The sequence below is a fragment of the Ostrinia furnacalis genome, unplaced genomic scaffold (genome assembly GCF_004193835.3).
Source record: "Ostrinia furnacalis isolate ACB-3 unplaced genomic scaffold, ASM419383v2 OfSCF4122, whole genome shotgun sequence".
Taxonomy (NCBI): Eukaryota; Metazoa; Arthropoda; class Insecta; order Lepidoptera; family Crambidae; genus Ostrinia; species Ostrinia furnacalis.
Window position 1 is genome coordinate 334,127 of NW_021134361.1, and position 20,350 is coordinate 354,476.

The 20,350-nt window shown below is 36.8% G+C and overlaps 1 protein-coding gene across 2 annotated transcripts in view; it reads right to left on the bottom strand.

Moving 5' to 3' along the window:
* Positions 1 to 19,218, bottom strand: part of Calx (sodium/calcium exchanger 3) — a 129,171-nt gene extending 109,953 nt beyond the window's left edge. For both annotated transcript variants that reach the window (XM_028312934.1, XM_028312933.1), the window contains exon 1: positions 17,518 to 19,218. In XM_028312934.1, coding sequence (XP_028168735.1) covers positions 17,518 to 19,175 — 1,658 coding nt within the window. In that variant the 5' untranslated portion in view covers positions 19,176 to 19,218. The remainder of the gene's footprint in view (positions 1 to 17,517) is intronic.
* Positions 19,219 to 20,350: the final 1,132 nt, after the last annotated feature.

The window sequence follows — 20,350 nt, forward strand, 5'->3', positions numbered from 1 at the left end:
ATAGGATAGTTTTTATCCCGGTTTTTGCAACAGGGACGCGCGCGATAAAGTTTTTTTGTGACAAACAAAATTCCAAGGCGAAGCCGGGGGCGTAAAGCTAGTTTGTAAATAAAACTTACACTGCAATTTTGTAGGTATCTGCTTCCAACATAATATTATGTTATTTTTATTGCTGGCTCATCAATAAATTACATAATCAATACACAATTGTACATGGTAAAGTACATGAAGTATGTAATTTTATCTACTCAGTAATTAAAAGCGCGTTAGTGAAGATAGATAGACTTTTGATGTAACTTTACGATATAGCTAGCTCAGAATAGCACAATGGGCTATCTTAATTATTGAGGCTACTTCGTATTTAAATCAATGCAGTCTCACACCCGTATTCACAAAAAGATGCTTGCTTAAGTGAAGCAGCAAATAGAACGCACAGCATTGAATAGAGCTCTGTGATTAGTTTGTATGTCATCCTGTGCGTCCACGCGCACTGTGAGACCTCATAGTAGTGTTTGTGAATACGAGCGTCAGTCGCGGGAAAAGATACCTACTACCTACCTAAAAAACTAAAAAGGTCTACTATCCAAAGTTGGCTAAATAGCTATTGTACCTTTAACTTTCTTCTTCGCCTATAAAAGTCTTCTATCCATAAAACAGACTTCCAGAAAAACAAAAACCGATTTCTTTTTACCCGTGTTTCTTTCAAACTCCAATTTGAACCATTGATTGGATTGTAAAATCGTCATTGCTTCAGAGAATACCCCTAAATTGGCTCTACTATTTTAACTAGTCTTGTTCCGAACAAGGAAAATATCCCGGGGGATCTCAAGGTACCCCAAGCACGAAAAACTCTCGTAACCGTAGAGCTGTAGGTAATTGTCATGATGACAATGGATTGTTTGCTGTCACAGGAGAAAATAATTTTGTTATTAATTTGCAAAAGTAAACTATAAAAAATATCTTACAAACAAAAACTAACGAGATTACGAGACTATTCCCACCTGTCGTTTCCACCGCTGCAACCCCTGTACACAGGGTGTACGTATACATACCTGTGTAGCCAGGATCTACAGATTGACCGTCAATAAAAACCCAACCAGTGAAGGTAAATTTTGTCCCAGGAGAAAGTTAAACTATCATTGGACCCGCAACAAAATTAACGACAAAAGCTAGTGGCTAATGCTGTTTTTATAGTTTTTTGCAATGTTATTTACGCGATTTAATAACAAAATTATTTTTCTCTTGTGACAGCAAACTATCCATTGTCATGACAATTACGACACTAAGGCTGGGTTGCACCATCTTACTTTAACATTGACAAACGTCAAAAATTTGTCAAACTCCATACAAAAAACACTGGTTATCGTCAAAGTTACGGTCAAAGTTAGGTGGTGCAACTCAGCATAAAAGGTAACACACTAATCAACCCGGAAAGGGATCGTAATCGTAAACAGTGTTGACCGTTTCCGAGTTGATAAGTCTGCTATGAGCTTTATTCGTGCTTGGGGTGCTGCAGGCTTACCGCTTCGTAAGCGTTTCGTTTTTATGCGAATCCCTTTAGTGGATTCTGATTAGCAAGTCTGCCATTTTATTAGGGTCGGGCAGTCAAATGACGTGTTCTTTTTCGATTTACGGCGATCTATCACGGATCACGGTTTTGATAGGCCATATAGATTTTTAGTAGACTTTGTCACATCTTTAGGCAGTATAAATATCTTCTTTAAGAGTAGGCGCACACCGTTGATTTTTAGTTGGCCGATAGTTGTGCCCGATTTTAAATTGTATGAAGAATCGTAAAAGTTTTTCTGTAACGAAAATTCCATGCGGGCGAAGCCGCGGGCGGAAAGCTAGTAAGTTATATAACGCGACGAGCATTACAAAGGTATACCTTACTCATACCCACTTCAGCTACAGCACTTATAATGTGCACGCACACTGCGAACTTTTATTGAATTCCAAAAAAAGTGAGAACCGTTATAAAACTCGAAGAACAAATTAAAACACCGACAGAACTACGAGTGTTTGAACGGTCCCGAACTATCAGAAACCAATTTGCGTGCCCTCGAAACCGAAAAGGCCGCGAGTCCATTATAAAGTTTTAATTCCGTAGTATTAAGAACAAACCCGTGAAGGCAGGAGGGTTTGGAGAGATTATTCCGAGGTGTCATACCTGTTAAAAGGATTTTAATAAATGTTTCGGTAAATTGGGAAACTTTGGCTACTATTTACGACAGTGGATTATTAGAGATTGTGTGATGATGATGATGATGATGATCCATCCGACCGATTTCGGCCATGGCGACCACTCCGACTCCTAGCTGTCTTGGCGGCGCTGGTGTGCCCGAAAATGGCTTACGTAGCCGATCTTCGCAGCAAACAGAGCAGAGAGATTGTGAAATTCAGAATATCATAATACTTAAGAGTAATAATTATGTGCTTATCAACACACACAGTTTCAATAGAAAATAATAAAATGGCGGTAATTTGACTGTGGGACAATGATATTAAACCTCATTGATTTTCAATTCCCACATTTAACATAACAATTACCTATATGCAACCATTCGATTCAAATGAGGTCCACAGTTGGACAAAGGACAAGAACTAAATATACTAAGAAAAGAAGTAGGAAAACATTATAAAATATTGCTCAAAAAGAGAGCATAAAAAAGAGTAATCTTAATAATATTATTTAACCAGCTATGATACTAGCAAAGAGACAATTAGAAAAGAAACAAACTATGACACGATTACGCGTACCGGAAAACGCAGCGTGGGACGTGCACCTACAAGGTGGACCGACGACATCGTAAAGGTAGAGGGAAGCGCTGAACGCAGGCCGCTACCAATCGATCAACGTGGAAAGCGTCAGCAGTGGATCTATGGCTGAAATTATGATGATGACACGATTTCAATAACTATTATGATCACAGAAATGTTTTCTCGGATATAACGTAAAAATATTGAAAAAATTCCTTAAACTTATACTTATACAGTGAACCAACCAATCCAATCTATTTATATTGAAAATGACCGAAAGTTGGAAACTCGGCAACATTATGACAATTATAACTCCAAGGAGATTGGAGTGTTAGGAAGGAATTTGGTAAATTACACCGGCCACAGAAGTGCTAACAATCCTTGAGAATGCTGTGGCGATATCGATAGAAAATATCGTTTGTCGATAGTTTATTAGACATTGGCACTGGTCTTTTAAACGTAGTTTTTAAGCATATTTATTTACCTACTAGTACACTACATCCAGCGTTTTTAGGGTTCCGTAGCCAAAATGGCAAAAACGGAACCCTTATAGTTTCGTCATGTCCGTCTGTCCGTCTGTCCGTCTGTCCGTCTGTCCGTCTGTCCGTCTGTCCGTCTGTCACAGCCGATTTACTCGGAAACTATAAGTACTACAGTGATGAAATTTGATGGGAATATGTGTTGTATGAACCGCTACAAAATTATGACACTAAATAGTAAAAAAAAGAATTGGGGGTGGGGCCCCCCATACATGTAACTGAGGGATGAAAATTTTTTTTTCGATGTACATACCCGTGTGGGGTATCAATGGAAAGGTCTTTTAAAATGATATAAAGTTTTCTAAAAAACATTTTTCTTAAAGTGAACGGTTTTTGAGATATCAGCTCTCAAAGTCGTAAAAAGTATGTCCCCCCCCCTCTATTTTTATAACTACGGGGTATAAAATTCTAAAAAAAATAGAGGTGATGCATGCTAATTAACTCTTTCAACGATTTTTGGTTTGATCAAAGTATCTCTTATAGTTTTTGAGATAGGTTGATTTAACTGTAATTTTGGTTAAGTTATTGTGCTTACACTGAAAACGATGGCTGAACCTTATAAGATAGATCAAAAAATATACTACAGTATTGTACACCTTTTAAAATCCGCGATGATATAAAATCTTTATAATGTAGGTACTTTTTACGAGAAATATTAGCTTATTCAAGCAATACGCCATTAATCCTTATCCAGTAATGTACCTTAAATACATTGTGCATTTGATAAAGTTTAATATTACAAATGTGATTGTTGAGTAATAATAGGTTAAACATATCCATCGAACCAATATTTTTAAAACGCGTTAATCCTATAGATTATTATTACATCGATTCAAGAAGATCGGTCGCTCGCTGCGCTGCAGCGCGTGAGTTGCGGGGCGTGGTCTCGCGCGGGAGCGGGGATAAGATAGCTAACCGCGTCGACCCGAACGGGCAGACACGTGAGGGCAGACGTCGTTGTCACTTGTGCGCGCTAAGAGAATTTCATCGTTCCCATTTACTTCTTTCGCAAGTCGAATTTGGCGTTGAGACTTTTTAATATTGAATTGTACCTATTATAAAAAATAAGTAAGTAGGTATACTGGTTTAATAGGTGCTATTAAACCGGTCACGTACTAATAAATCCCCCAATAATATAAATTCCTTTGTTTTTGGTGCAAATTTTAGTGTTTCGTAGCAGGTTTTTAAAATTTCTAAAGCTTATTGTATATCATCTAACAATGGATACTTTAGATAATACGTTTTCCTACATTCTGAATTATAATAACTATATCGAAGATGATGTGGTTCGCGCATTTCATGAAAAGTTACTTCGGTGCACATCATTTAGACCGCGTGAGCTAGAATTATTTCAACACCCTGAACTGATTGAACCTGTACCTAAAAATGAGACGCACCTTCAAGTAATTTATGACGGTGACGTGGGATTAGTGGGGCACTGGAGTTGTATTTATTACATTAATGGAATACTGCGTGTGTACGATAGTCTTGTTGGTGTTCTAGGAAAATCGCAAAAAATATATGTAAAAGCCTTGTTTCCGTATCTATCGGAGTCATGTATTCAGTTTCCAAGTGTTCAGCGACAACCGAATACTATTGATTGTGGTTTGTTTGCCATTGCTTTTGCCACCTCTTTAGCTCGGAATATTTATAAATACATATATAAAATTAATATTCATACATAAAAGTACAAGGCAAAATATCGGGAGAGTTTAGGCTCCATTCACCAGGTGTATAAATTGACATAATAAGTTTATTATATTTGCTGCTACGGAACCCTTTGTGCGCGAGCCCGACTCGCACTTGGCCGGTTTTTATACATAATACTGGCATACATTTTCTCATACCCCAAAAAGCACACAAAACAAAAATAAATAGGTACCTACGTCAATCTTTAAAGAATAATATTTTATGACTTCGTTTTTCAAAATCAAATCAATGAAGTATTTTCCTTTTGATTTAACTTCAAATGGATCTAAATCCATTATGCTTGTGCATACATGCCGATTAATTATTATTATTCAAGCAGTGTTCATGATTGCTAATCAATTAGCAAACAGTATCAGTTCACAACAGAAGCGAGTTAAACGCTTTGCATTCTAATATTTCTGCACAATAAATGTCATTTAAAATCTATACTAATGTCTATATTAATATTATAAATGCGAAAGTAACTCTGTCTGTCTCTCTGTCTCTTTCACGCCTAAACCACTGAATCGATTTTGATGAAATTTACCATACAGATAGTTTGAGTCCCAAAAAAGGACATAAGATAGTTTTTATCCCGGTTTTTGAAGCAGGGACGCGCGCGATAAAGTTTTTCTGTGACAGACAAATTTAAGTTCGCGGGCGGAAAGCTAGTCAGTAATAAGACATGATTTATTAAGTTATTTAATATTTAAAACATACAAAATGTATAATCAGCGTTTTAAATGATCAAAAACCATCGACATGAATCATTTATCGATACCTACTCTGCCTACCCTTAGGCAACACTACAATACTCGTACCAATAATAAGTTTTCTTTTGAGAAACCAGCTCGATATTTCTAATTCGTTGTATTCATAACTTCGTGACCTTACGTTTCCATTTAATCCATTTATACTTATGTGTATAATATCGACGTCAAAAGAAAACCTTCGCCGACGAAAATATCGAACATTTCTAAAAGGGGAAGTAGAAAGCTAAATGCAATTTAGGCACTCGTACTTGACTTGACTGAAGCAATTTTGACAGCGGAATTTGATTTGATGAAAGCTAAAACCCCTAATAAATAATAATAATCTTATAAATGCGAAAATAACTCTGTCTGTCTGTTACGCTTTCACGCCAAACCATTGAATCGATTTGATGAAATTTGGCATAGAGATAGTTTGAGTCCCGGACCCGGGAAAGAACATAGGATGACAGACGAATTTCACGAAGCCGCGGGCAAAAGCCAGTACTCATACATAAAGGGTGTCCCAAAATTAGCACGTCACACTGACACTGGAGGTAGCTGAGTCTAAGACGCATCGAACAAGCTTAATATATCCATAGAAAAGTTTCATACGTTTTAAGATATAACCAATTTTATTTATTCATATCCATAGAAAACGCATCGAACAAGCTTAATTATATGTCCATAGAAAAGTTTCATACGTTTTAAGATATGACTCATATTAGTTATTTTTAAAAATGGACATATTATACCTACTTGTTAGATGCGTATAATCTCATTTACCTCTGGTGTCAGTGTGACGTGCAAATTTTGGGACATCCTGTATAGGTATATGTGAAAAGTTATTTGCAGAACTATAAACAAACGTCATCTACATTCTGTGGCACGTAATAATAATTGCAGAACTTGACAATATAATAGAACTAAGCCATTAACCGAATGCCCGGTAAAGAGTTTTATTTTCCATTTGAATGTTTTGGCAAATGAGAGATGAAAGCGCTTTATGTGAAATGGCAGATTTAATGTACGCTGAATAAACATCCAGGTCTAATTTATTTATTTTATTGGAAAACACAACAGATTACATCATTTGGTTAGATTAATACTTAATTTACAATGGTGTTAAGCAAGATAGTAATCCTATAACTAATGTAATGAAACATGTAGGAAATGGCAAAATACCTAAATACCATTCTGCAGTCAGACATGTCACTACTAGACAGGCTGTGCTGATATTGATTAATATGTTTTTTTTTATCTCTAGCCGAAATTACCGGCGTTCGGTTTTTGCAAGGTTATTAATTTTAAATATGTAGACAAATTAATCTACAGAATCTAGAGAGTGCTGGTAGCTTCTCGCCAATGTATACGAGCAAACTTGTAGGCTCCATACTTTACACACATTTACGTACAAGGTTTAAAATTTACAAAATAAGTAAGATACTGAGGTAAGATAATATCGATACCTCTGGGCTCAAAGGTCGTAAAGGACAAAGTACGACTTTTCAGGAGAAGCAAAAAACGATTTTTTATTTTTTTATTCGACAGTAACTTTTTTGTTTTTCGAGCTATTAAAATATGACCTAAGAAGAAAGTGCTTAGAATTCACAGCATTTTCCGAAGAGGTATTGAAAAATTGGACTAGAGCTGTATTTACTGAGATAGATTTCCTTTACGCCCTCAAAATTACATTAAAAAGACCTTTACGCCCCTCAAATATTCGTCCTAGGCAAGTTGCTCAGGACGTAAGTCTATTTTTATTTTACAAAACTACAAAACCAAGGTAATAAATGACAATTTACATAGTTTTATAGGTTTTCATAGGTCGTAAACGGAACATCCAGGTAAGGTATTACGCAAGGAAAAATTGATAATTTAGCTTAAATATTTAATGTTTTATGGTATTTGATATGTAATATACCATTTCTTCACATATTTAAATGAATTATGTTTAATTTTAATGAAATAAAATGATTTTTCGTAGCTTCATAATTTAATGCACACAATTTTAGAAACTATTTAAGCAGAAGTTTTGATATCTTCGAACTAGAAGATACCATTTCCCATATAAGAGCGAATTTAGAAAATAAATATTATGACGCTTTTAAATAAAACTTCTTAAATGTCTACTTTTTACGAAAAGCCGAAACCAATTTGATTTTATTTATTTATTTATTTCATCATTATTAATTTTTCGAAAAACTACAAATGGCGGACTTAATTCCATAGGGCAGTCTGTCAACCAGTTGACCTTATGATAATGCAGATAGGATATAATTATTAAGGACAAAGGAAAACCAAACTAGTTATTCTAAATTCTAAATAGATTAAACATTATTATTCATACATAGTAGCTAGAAATTATGTTTTTGTACTTGGTACAAAAGTAGAAAGGTTAGGTAAGTAACATTACAAGTAGCTGATCCAAATAAACTATACTTATTTATTATAATTATTACAGTCAAAACTCAAAAGTGGTTTTGACCGAGGACGTTAGTCAAAATTACTAGGAAATCATTAAAAACAATTGTAAAATGTAGCATTTTTGTGATTTGTGCATACAAAATAATGACACCTTACGGCCGGTTCACACATGTCTCCGTTTTACTGTTCCGTTTTATGTTATTGTACTTGACGAAAAAAAAACGTACACGATAAAACGAAACAGTAAAACGGAGACATGCGTGAACCGGCCGTTGAGGTACTACAGTAAGGTGACTTTTTTTTTCATAATATTCTTAACAAATGTAACTTTTTCATTTTTTCAATTTTTATGATGACTATCCTACCTTAATTAGGTAATACGTTATTTTATAGCATGTTTTCATTTTCTTAAATCATCTTTTAAAATTATCTTTTTCCCTGACAAATACCTAGTTTCTTCAAATATGAGAAATAATAAAAAGCAACATTACCTTACCCGATGTGGGTAGATGTCATCATTTTATATGTACAAATCACATAAATGTTACACTCTAAAATAGTTTTAATACAAATTTTTGATGTAATTTTATTTCTTTCGTTTGTTCCAAACGCACATACTTAAATACAATAAGAAACATCTAATAAATTTACCTTTTCAGTTATTTTAATATCCTCTCTTTGTAGATTTTTAAAATATTTGTTTAGATAATCTAAGGGCGTAAAGGACAAATTATTTAGACTTTGGTATGAAAATGTTAGGTTATACGCCCAAAAATGTGTGTTTACTTGTTCTTTACTACCATAGTAACTGTACTAAAAAATCAAATGTTATTTACAACCCAATTTTCACGATGAATTCTGTTTAGCTTATCAAAAATGATGGGTCGTAAAGGCACTTTTTTTGGGATTTTCGACAAACTAAATATACAGATCGATAGAGAATGAAATTCTGAGTAAAACTGTATAAATAACTCATTTTCGGTATTTTGTCCTTTACGACCTTTGAGCCCAGAGGTATCGATATTTTTAGTAGAGGGACCTGGGGATACCTACGCTTGAAAGTTTTTGTCGCGGGAGGTGCGATTTTTGGACACCAAGAGTAATAATAATCTGCATGTTTATGACTCTATTTTGTGAACAAAATCACATGTCAACTTTGCTGGTAAGAAAAGCTTCACATCTCTCTATTATAAAACAATATTCGTACTACCTTATCTCTGTAAATAAGTAGGTATTCTTTAAATAGGTAATATGATGTTTGTCTAGTAGCACAAGTCTTTCTTATTATTATTTATGTAAACGGATATAACACCACTGTCTAGCAGATCTAATTTCGTGATAGCGTTGCGACATTCAGACAAAAGGATGCTCTCAACGTTTATGGGCGAACCGATTTATTGTTGGGCAAAAACCTGGTACTTTTGGTAGCTTTATAAAGTGCCTCTTTAGGACAAAATTGTGGTATTAATATGAGATTTTATTATTTAATAGTGGTATGTTGGAATCACTTAAACGTGAATACAATACATGTCTAAAAAGATTTGCTGGAAAGATTTGTTGGATGGAAACAGTCTGAAGCATATTAACCTATCCTTAAATTAGTATAGCAAATAATGCTGATGATAGAATTTATCCGTTACACGTTGATTAAATCAATCATTTAATGTTAAGCCTTAATGGGTAACATGACGGTCGACGGATAATTTGACTTTAACTTTGACTTTGATGATACATGAAGTAGGTACCCAAGTAATTACTGAATTTCTGGCATTATTTAAGCTACTTCATCAATATTTTTTAGATTAAGTAGCTCTAGGAACTGCATAGCACACAGCAGCGGTCTAATTTTAACCAATCTTTCATGCGGCAGTAAATTGCGGATCCTCTAAAAATAAGTACAGTTCACGACTAATTTAGAGCAGGTTAAATGTTGGCTCGAAGCCCTGCAGCGAATGCTTCGATAATGATAAACATTACTATGAGGTCTCACAGTGCGCGTGGACGCACAGGGTCCCAAAACCTATTAATAGACAATACTTGAGTGGCGGAGTAACACAAACGAACCAATGACTGAGCTATCAACGCTGTGCGTTCGACTTCGCATAGCGTAATTGTGAATACGAGTGTTACTCTTAATAAAAATCCAACTAATATTAAAGGAAAATAACTCTGTTACCTTCCACGCCTAAACATACGAACAATTTCGACGAATGTTGTTTAAAAGGTGATTGAACGTTGGAGAAGGTATAAGCAATTTTTAAACCACGATGCAAAAAAGAGAGATGTCATCAATGAGGGAAAATAATAATCACACCCATCACATACCATAGGTATGTTGTCCTCAGTATGATTCGAATCCGGAACCGCTGCGTAATGGTCTGCGAGCCACATGGTCACCGTCATTTGTTTTTATAAAAAGACGCTTGCCGCTGATTAAAGCGTCGCGATCGCCATCGATTTATGTACACTCATTATTTTTTAACTAGCTGTGCCCACGACTTAGTACGCGTGATTTAATATTTTTCCCGTTTTGTCACAATTTTCATTGTTGCTCCGCTCCTATTGGCCGTAGCGTGATCTTAGTCAGTCTTCTTCATCATAATGATCTAAGGCTAACCAACACAAAAAAAAAACAATTCGGACCAGTAATTCTTGAGTTATGCGCGTTCAATCAAACAAACAAACTCTTCAGCTTTATATTAGTACAGTCACCTACTTAAACATCATGAGGTCGCACTGTACTTACTGCAAATTGCAACAGAAGTGTACAAAAATAATCTAAAATGTGATCCGCAACAGGATAAATGTTCGACTGGTAACTATGGCGATATTTTGACAAACATACCGACTTGGGAGGTGTGAATTAGTGATTTTCTTTTAACTAGACACTTGAAGGAAAGTTACTTCTGATTGTTTACATTGATAAATTATTACATTTTCCGAGCAATTTGCTATAATCTGATAACTTGGTTAGTTGGTGGTAGAGTTTGTTCTAAGTCTGCCTGGCTATTTTCCACGACCTAACTTAACTGTCGTCATAACAACAGTGTTCAGCATTGTTTCGTCAAGTGGATGAAGTGTTAAGTATGCTCGCTTCTACAGTCTAGAAAGCTGTGGCCTAATCATCACCTATCTTTTAAAATAAGTGTTTTTATGGAAAAGCGGGGTCCCCTAAAATAGCTTTAAAATACTTAAAAGGAGACCCCTGCCTAGCGTATGTATTAGTAGAAATAAGATACAGAATAAACATTTTTGAATTTTGAATCATCATATTCCACTAGGGGAGACGCAGGTCAAGAGCTTCCACATTATAAAAACCATAAGATAAAGTACAAACATTTTTGAATTCAAATTATCATTTCCCATCAAGCCAAGAGCTTCCCCATTGTGTAAAAACCCCTCTAAAGGTACAATTCCGGGCCGCAGACCGCAAACTGCAAAACTCTATGAAATCTGCAGCGCTGCTTCTTGCGGCGCGCAGCGTGGAATTGTACCTTAACACTGCCAACCAAAATGAAACAATATCCATTATCCATCCATGAATAAAGCATCCGACAAATCGAAGGCGATAAAGCGGCGGATTATCCTGAGATTATCGCAAGCGAGGGGCCACCAGGTCAGGATCACAACTTTGACGGCTTCTGAAACCTTATAGATCTTTGGGGATCTTCCACTGCTGTGACGCGACCTACATGGTAATTAGGTGGCCATAACTTCGCGATTAGTTAGTGAACCATTCAAAAAGGATATCTGAGTTCGTTGTAATAAAGCTTTATTTTTCAGCAACTCAATAAACACAATGTAGAGTCCGCATCATTCAAATTTTCAATTCAATTCAAAGTGACGTCCACTCATTTAACACGAGACATAAAAATAAACTTGCTGTTCCATCATTTAGGTTGCATAAGATAGGTAATTCATTCTTGGGGAAATGTATTACCATATTTAACAAAATACCACACAACCTTGTTGAATTGCCAATAGACAAATTTAAGATACATATAAAAAATACCCTTATGTCCAAAGGGTACTACAAGGTTCGAGACTATATTGATGACAATGATGCGTGGTCAGTTCAGTCTGCACATATTTGATGTACTTAAATTTGACTATTCTTACCGTTAGATAATTCCTGGCAATAAGTGGTGACTGAGTTTGTTCCGGCGTTTCTTCTTTCTCAGCACTTGCCATATGTTTGTCTCGAAGCGCTGGTAGGGCCCAAAAGATAAGGAGTCATGTAAAGTGCCCCATAAGGGCTACCTTTTCTTTTTTTATTATTTTCTATTGACGTTCATAAGTGCCACTTGTGGTCTAAACTGAATAAATATTTTTGATTTTGATTTTTGATTTTGAAATCACGCTTATCAAGTTCCACAATATCTATGATCTGAGGTACCAATAATTTTTGAGCAAGGAAAATGTCTCGTACTTCATTACTAGGAGTGATATGATGAGGTCAATAATAGAGTTGGTTAATTTATTACAAAATAGGTACTCGTAGTCGTTATTTGGTGTGATTTTGCAACAAAATTTTATCTATAGAGATGTACAGTATCTTACAGTGGGTTGAGTGTGAGTTTACATCAAACGCGCTCAGGCGCGTTTAAAAAATGTATGAAAATTTTAGTTTTTAAAAGTGAGCGGTGAGCAGTTTTACTAGTGAGCGCGTTTGATGAAAACTCACACTAGGCCCACTGGTCATAGCTACCTTAGCATTAAAATATACTTTGCAATCAAAGATAATAAGTACCTACACTAGTTTCGTTTTTAAGCTGCTCTTAATTTGCCGTACATTATCCATGTCATTACTTCTATTCGTGGAATATGGTGCTTATTGACTATTCACAAAGTGTATTTATCTACTTTCTTTTACAGAATGTGATCCAAAACGAAGAATACATACAGGAACCAAATATCACGCGACCGTTTGGTTGCCCTAAGTTAGGGAAGTCCCCTAAAGATCGTTTCGCTATCATCGGGACAAGCTATCTTCATTTAAGCGCAAAATCCTAAACAGCTTCGCATCGAGTCGCTGGCGAAATGTTATTCCAGCTAAATAATACTCGCTGAAGAAACTCTTTTCTTTAAGTGTAGACACTGTATATGTATAAGTCCACTTTTGCATGCCGTGGCAACCTATAATTAAGGCAGCACTTAGATTAAGTTAAATACGTTGTAAATATTGATTGTCTTCCAGTGTATGTCTTGTTGGTTGTCCTATTAAATAAATAAAAATAAAATCGTAGTTTCAGATTTGCACCATGTATGCACTGTGAAAAATTCAGCTTGTAGGTAATGCTCAACTATTTGCTTAATAATGCTTAAATATTTATAAAACTCATATCCTGATATACCGAGCAACTCAGACCACGGCCGCCGTCTGAAAATTAGCGTCATGTGGTATGTGGTATACACTTGTCACATGCTGAGACGGGGACCTTTTTGCTGCTGCAACGCCGTCTAAGTAGCTTTCCCGATTAATTTTAACTATCATTCTTTTGACTGGTTCTGTAATGTTGACCGTTTGTTTTATGTATGTATGTGTATTCATGTAGCAGCAAAATAAACGTTATTCTATTATATTTTATTCTATTCTATTTTTTTACAACAAACGCAATATAAGCGTTCTAAAATTAGCCATAAACTAGCTGGGAAGCACTACAGTGGTAATGGTAATGATCGTGAACGCTTCAGTGTACTTGTACGAGTACTTATCGATTGCAAGAACATGCACTTGAGACTTGAGTTTTGCATGGTTTCTGTCTTGGCTGAATGCGATTATACATCGCGGAAGATAATTATGTTATTTACGCACGTATTCACAAACGATGCTTGCTTAAGTGAAGCAGCAAATCGAACGCACAGCATGGAAAAGAGATCTGTGATTGGTTCGTGTGTCACCCTGTGCGTCCACGCGCACTGCGAGACCTCATAGTAATGTTTGTGAATACGGGCGTTATTGAAGGTTTTTAAAGCAATTGTTATTTAGAAATATGAATAAGAGTAGAAGGATTTACGGCGAAATAAGGTAAACACTGTGGCATTTTATATAGTTGTAAATAGGTTATGATTTTGCAACAAACAATGTATTATAATAGTGCTGTTGACTACTTCAACGTCCGTTTATGGTGCAAAGATAACGAATAAACTTAATTAAATAATGAAATAATGATACAATACAAATTCTACATGATGATACCGGGTGCAAATGCTTAAGTATAAAATATTATTATAATTACACGTTAACATTTTTCCCTCTAATGATTAATTATTTATTTATTTCATTAATAACAATCCTAATATCTCTAACATTACTGGTTACCCCAATGCGATAGAGTAGATTAATTAGTAAATATTTAACAATCAAAATTGGCGCTATCGCTATAACATAAAATAAATAATGTAACCTTGGTGAATTCAGTCAAAGAACAGCTGAATATGTCAACGGTTCTAGCTACTACATTAAGTGTACGCAACGTTCTGGTAATTGGCGCCTTTTTTAGCATATTGGTTCTTGCATTCGGAATTGCGAATAGAGGAGACTGCCGGCACACAAAGCGTCATCGACTGCAGTACGACCAGTGGGTCTAGACAAAATGCAAATTATAATCGCAAACCAGTCGAAAAGTGGTCGAAAAGCCCCTTTTTTGTATGGATTTTTGACGGATTCGATTTTCGATTCGATCAAAAAGTGCGTTTTGTCTAGGGGGGCTGGTTGCATACCCGCCCCGTACGAATTTGAAGATATTTGAGTTTTTGCAAATTATGCTGATTTGTAATTTTTTTGTTTACGTTACGTCACATAATCCCCCCGGCGCCACCGTCGCTGCCCAAGCGAGAGGATACGAGTAATAGGTAGGTATGCAATTTATGGCATATTATATTAATGGCGATAGTTGTAAATACCACACCCGAGTCAGCCCGAGTCATGTGCTTCGCTTCCCCTGCATAACGACTGTAAAGCGCTTTAATAACGACTACAGCGCTTTAATAAATCGTAGTTATTAACGAATTTCGAATGCATTAATATCACGTCATCTGGTTGTTACGGAAATCTTCATATTTAAAGTCTGTTACGAAAGAAATATCTCGTTGATTGATCCATCTATTGTTATTAATGCAAAAGTGTCTGTTTATGACATTTTCATGAGTAAACTACTGAACGGATTTCGAGTAATTCGGATATAGAGATTTTTAGATTTTGTACTCTGGGGAAGGATTTTTTTACGTGGAAACTAAAGTTAAAGGATGTGAAATAGGGGATGAAATCTTGTTATTGATGTAAAAAGTTAATTTTATACTTTAAAAAAAAGTTTTTTGAAAAGGCAAGCATGAGATTAAGACTTTCTGTAACATAGGTACTTAAATACACGCGAGCAAAGTTGCGGACTAAAGCTAGTAAAATAAATAAATGCTTCGATAGAATCATACTTAATAATGTTGACCTTGGCCCAGGGAAAAGTAACAATCGTTAGCCCTTTCTTACTGAAATAGGGCCACCATGTCACTTCGTTTCCAAGTATACCCATAGTAATTTGTTAGAAAGTTTTAAAATAGATTCATTTCTGTCCTTTATTTGTCAGAAATAGTCATTGGCTTTTGAACTAGTAGGTACAACAGTAGTAGAAATGATATTGAAACAAAAAGATCCTGCCTACACAAATTTTGCAGTTCTGTGAAAAAAAGAATTCCATACCATTAATACGAAAAAGTTTCATAGTATAATACAACCGAATTGAGAACCGCCTCTTTTGGTTGAAGTCGGTTAAAACAAAATTTCTCAAACTTCAAGCAAATACCACTTTGAAAAATTAAATCAGTATCGATCAGTGCTATTATCACTGTGACCCGACCCCAACAAAAGTGCCCAACTGAAAAATACCGAATTTCCGTTCGACGAAAGCAGCGAAAAATTCTGAGAACCGTGAAAGTATGACCCAACTCAATTAAGGTAAATGCATTCGTATAAACGAATAATATTTCATCACACGCAAAGCTTTATTATATAGAGATTTATCGCCTGAAAGAACTAATGATGTATACTAATGTAATAAGTTAGCTGACGTTTCATTAATTTCAGTGATCATTTTAGTTGTTTTAACGAGGATTTATACCAAAGGAATCGTTTAAGTTATTAATGTTGGTCTATAGACTGTATTTATACATAAAATTATGTAAGATTGCAGCAAAATGATTTTATTTAAATAATTAGGAAAGAGATACAAAGCTACGCCAATGGAAATTGCAAAAGCTAAACACAAATAGGGGCTATTATACTTTGACACCATAAGTAAGTATGCCCATGGGATGTGGGTAAATATTTTGACCGTTGATCGCGTATAGACCGTAGCTATAACGATAGTCATTAATTTTAGAGCTTTACAAAGTTACTCTACAGTAAATTATGTACCCATATTTTAATTTTAATGTTATTTAGGAATGTTATTTAGGAATATTTAAGAATCATCTTTTATTTGTACACCATGCTCTTACCTGTGTTTCACAAATAAATTATTTGTATTTTTATAATCGCCAAAAAAAATAGAAATTGGCAATTCTATGACTGACTCGAATCTCACTAACATTTCCCTAAAAAATTATATAATGTTTTGCATTGAAGTAAGCGTAGGTATTAGACATCAGTGTGCCTACCATGAGTTTACGTTAGGTGAGCTCGCTAGCGAATACGTCAAAAAATTATATGAAGATTTTATTTCTTGAAAGTAGCCGCTAGGGGCGCTGCACAATATGTCATACATTTAAATGTCATTTTTTTACGCAGTCGCTAGCGAGCACACCTAACGTAAACTCATGGTAGGCACACAGTACTAACACTAGTACTCTCCTATTTATTTGCATTCGAAGCATGCCAAGATATTCAGGGCCCTCGAGTCTAACGACCTAGTTGTAGGATTCAGTCAAGAGCTCTTCCTCATAGCTATATTTATTCCGAAGTTTAATGAGACGCATTAAAAATGTCTAAATATCTATACCTAAAGATAAATAGGACAACTTAATTACTTTTAATTTAACCTAGACTACGAGTACTAAAAACTAAACCAAATACATAAAAATGGCTCGAGTAATTACATTAAAATTGACACGTTTTCCAATTCCTATTAGTAGTTGTATATGGGTTTAATAACAACTGTTTGCTGTCACGATTCAAAAACAAGTAATTACTTATACTATATTTTAAGTTATTGATTTGTTTATTGAGACACAAGACACAAGAGAAATTTAATTTTTCGAGGCTCACCGATGATCCGCATGGCGTCCTACGTGTTAAATCTAAATTAGGCCGTAAAAACAACTTTTTGAAGGAACGTAACTATAAAATCTAAAGTACTCACTCAGTTTCGTTGTTCTCGAAGACGATGTGTCCCTGCGCAGCTTCATACTGAGCACCACTCTTCGCTGTGCCGTCCTCCGTCCAGTACGGTATCCGCACCTTGCCCCTGGCGCCGGCCGTTCTCATCACCCGAAGATCAAAAGTCCCCACTGACTCGGTCAGCTCGAAGTCCCGTTGGGGGAACGAAAACACACCGGAATGATCATCGTCTAAAATCACTACAGTCGCCGTGGACGGGGAAGCCAACGAAGCGTTCTTTGGAGAAGTCAAACGCACGTAGAAGTGCTCGTCTTCTTCAAACACGTCATCATCGATCACTTGGACGCTAAACGTCTTCTCTGTCTCGCCATGCCTGAACAGCAAAGAGCCTTGAGCAGCCACATAATCTGAACCTGCTTCAGCAGTGCCATCTTCCGTGGTATACTGCACGGAAATCTCCCCAGTTAGGTCTCCGCCGCGGACAACTCTCACTTCAAAAGAACCACAGTTCTCCATCACAGTATAATGATCAGGGTCAAATCTGACATTAGGACCCTTTGGCTCGATCGACGGAGAACCAGACTCACGCCTCTGCAATTCAGCTTTCACTTCACTCAGATCACTTTGAGCTCGCTCAGATATTTTTCGCGAGAAATCCCCACCGCCGGTCATTTTCCTTGTTGCGGCCACTCGGTAAAATGCTCGGGACTTTGGACCGCGAGACATGAGAGTCTCCAACGCCATTCGCTCCACAGTATCTAGATCTTCTTCCGGATGCTGTCTCCTTAAGTCTCGAAGAACTGCCACGTATTCTCTTCGAGACTTCTCAATCTCACGGCCCTCCTCATCATCTGATGCGAAATCATCACCACTCGGCTTCAATGCCATCTCGACAGAGCCATCGCCTTCTGCTTCCACGATGACTCCGCGTTCATTAACTCGGTATCCTTTTTTCAAATACTTGTAGACTAGAAGTCGTCTGTCCGCAATGTATGCTGTTAAAACTGTCGCCGGGAAGAAAAGGAAGGTCACAGCTCCCTCCCAAACTTCTACTTCGCTGGGTGATATCACTGCTAAGATGAGGTAGAGCCACACGTACGCGAAAATCGACCAAGTTGCAGTCACAAGGAAAACCCTGAGATGCTTGATCTTGCGCACTTCTCCATCAGGGATGACCACAACGCATATGGCCATGATGACGAATAAGTTGTAAGCAGCGGAGCCGACGATGGTGCCCGGCCCTAAATCACCAGCTTCGAAGTCCTTCCCGGCTATCTCGATAACTGAGAGTAAGATCTCTGGAGCACTAGACCCTAACGCCATCAGGGTTAGGTTGGCAACAGTTTCGTTCCATACTCGGACGACGACAATTTGCTCGCTTCCGTTCCGCCGCACGCGCACCTCTTTTTCCCTGGACGTGATGACTTCAATGGCGGCCATGAATCTGTCGGAGACGATGGAGACTCCGATGAAAAGATACATGAGGGAGATGAAGTAGATGACGCCGCGCATAGCGAGTTCAAGAGTGGGGACATCTTCGAGGGGTTTCCAGGCGGGTAGGACGAGTCCATCGCTGCACTGGAGGACGTGAGAGGGGGTGGAGTTTCGCGGTGCGAGCCGCGCGGCGGGCTCGGCGCGGGCGACCACGCAGCAAGCCGCGAGCGCGGCAAGCGCGTGCATGCCGTCACGGAGCGCGGCCCATGCGTGCGACCGGCGCTGGTCGTAGCCGGCGCCCGACTGAGCGGCGCGACTCGGTCCCCCCGCGGAGGCTTCCAGCGGCCGCGTGTAGTGGAATCGCTTGCAGTAGATTCGGTGAGTCACACACTTAACCCCTATGGTTGCGTTCCCCTTATTCATTACAATGTAGGTCTACCTACAGTATTTATAACATTATTTGATTAAAAACTGTTTTGTCTAAGTGAAACATTTGGTAAAAAAACTTTATATTTATAAAAGAACTTTATATTTACGAGTATAGCTAAAACCTTAACACTGTTTTCAATTTTTATAAAAAAGGGAGTTATTACTTGTGCACACAATACGACCTCTATCTGCTAATCATATCGTTGTATTGATAATAATTTATGTTGAAGGTGTCTCGTTTTTACTTAAATACAAAGGCACTGAAAAAGTAAGAAGAAAACCACGAAGTGATTTAACAAGACTTCAAACGTTTCAAAATCGTCCAGATTTTTGTAGTTTCTTCCAATATCTACTGTTTAATTGAGCACGGAGTAACACCTTTATTTGTGTCACAAATAGGTGCCTGTCTAATTGTACCTTTCTAAATCCGGCTCTACTGGAAAACCTCGCACGTACTCCATGGGGTTTTATCACCGAAGCGCCCCGTAAACTTGGGAGGAAAGTATTAGCTTTCGACTTATTAAACTTTCGGCTTAGGCATCCGGGTGCTAAGGTTTTTTACACCATTTGTCGGCCGTTTGGTGTAGTGGTTCTAAACGGACTACTATGCCGAGAGATACCGGGTTCGATTCCCGGCCCGGATTTAAATGATGAAATTTAATTTCTGTGACGGGTCTCGGTTTTCCTATGTAATATGTAAGTATTTAAAAAGTATGTTATGTAGTATATCCGTTAAGCTAGCTTCCATAACACAATCATATTAATTGCATACTTTGGGGCTAGATAGCGCTGTGTGAAATTGTCCAAATATTTATTATTATTTATTATCTCTTTATTTTTTCTTTCATAATTTTAAATATTTTTTACAATGTAAATTATCAAAAATAAAAATACATTATTTATTATATTATTAAGGACACTTATCAACCCGGAAACGGATCGTAGCTGTATCAACTCGAAACGGTCAGTATTCTTTGTATGAATCTCCGTAC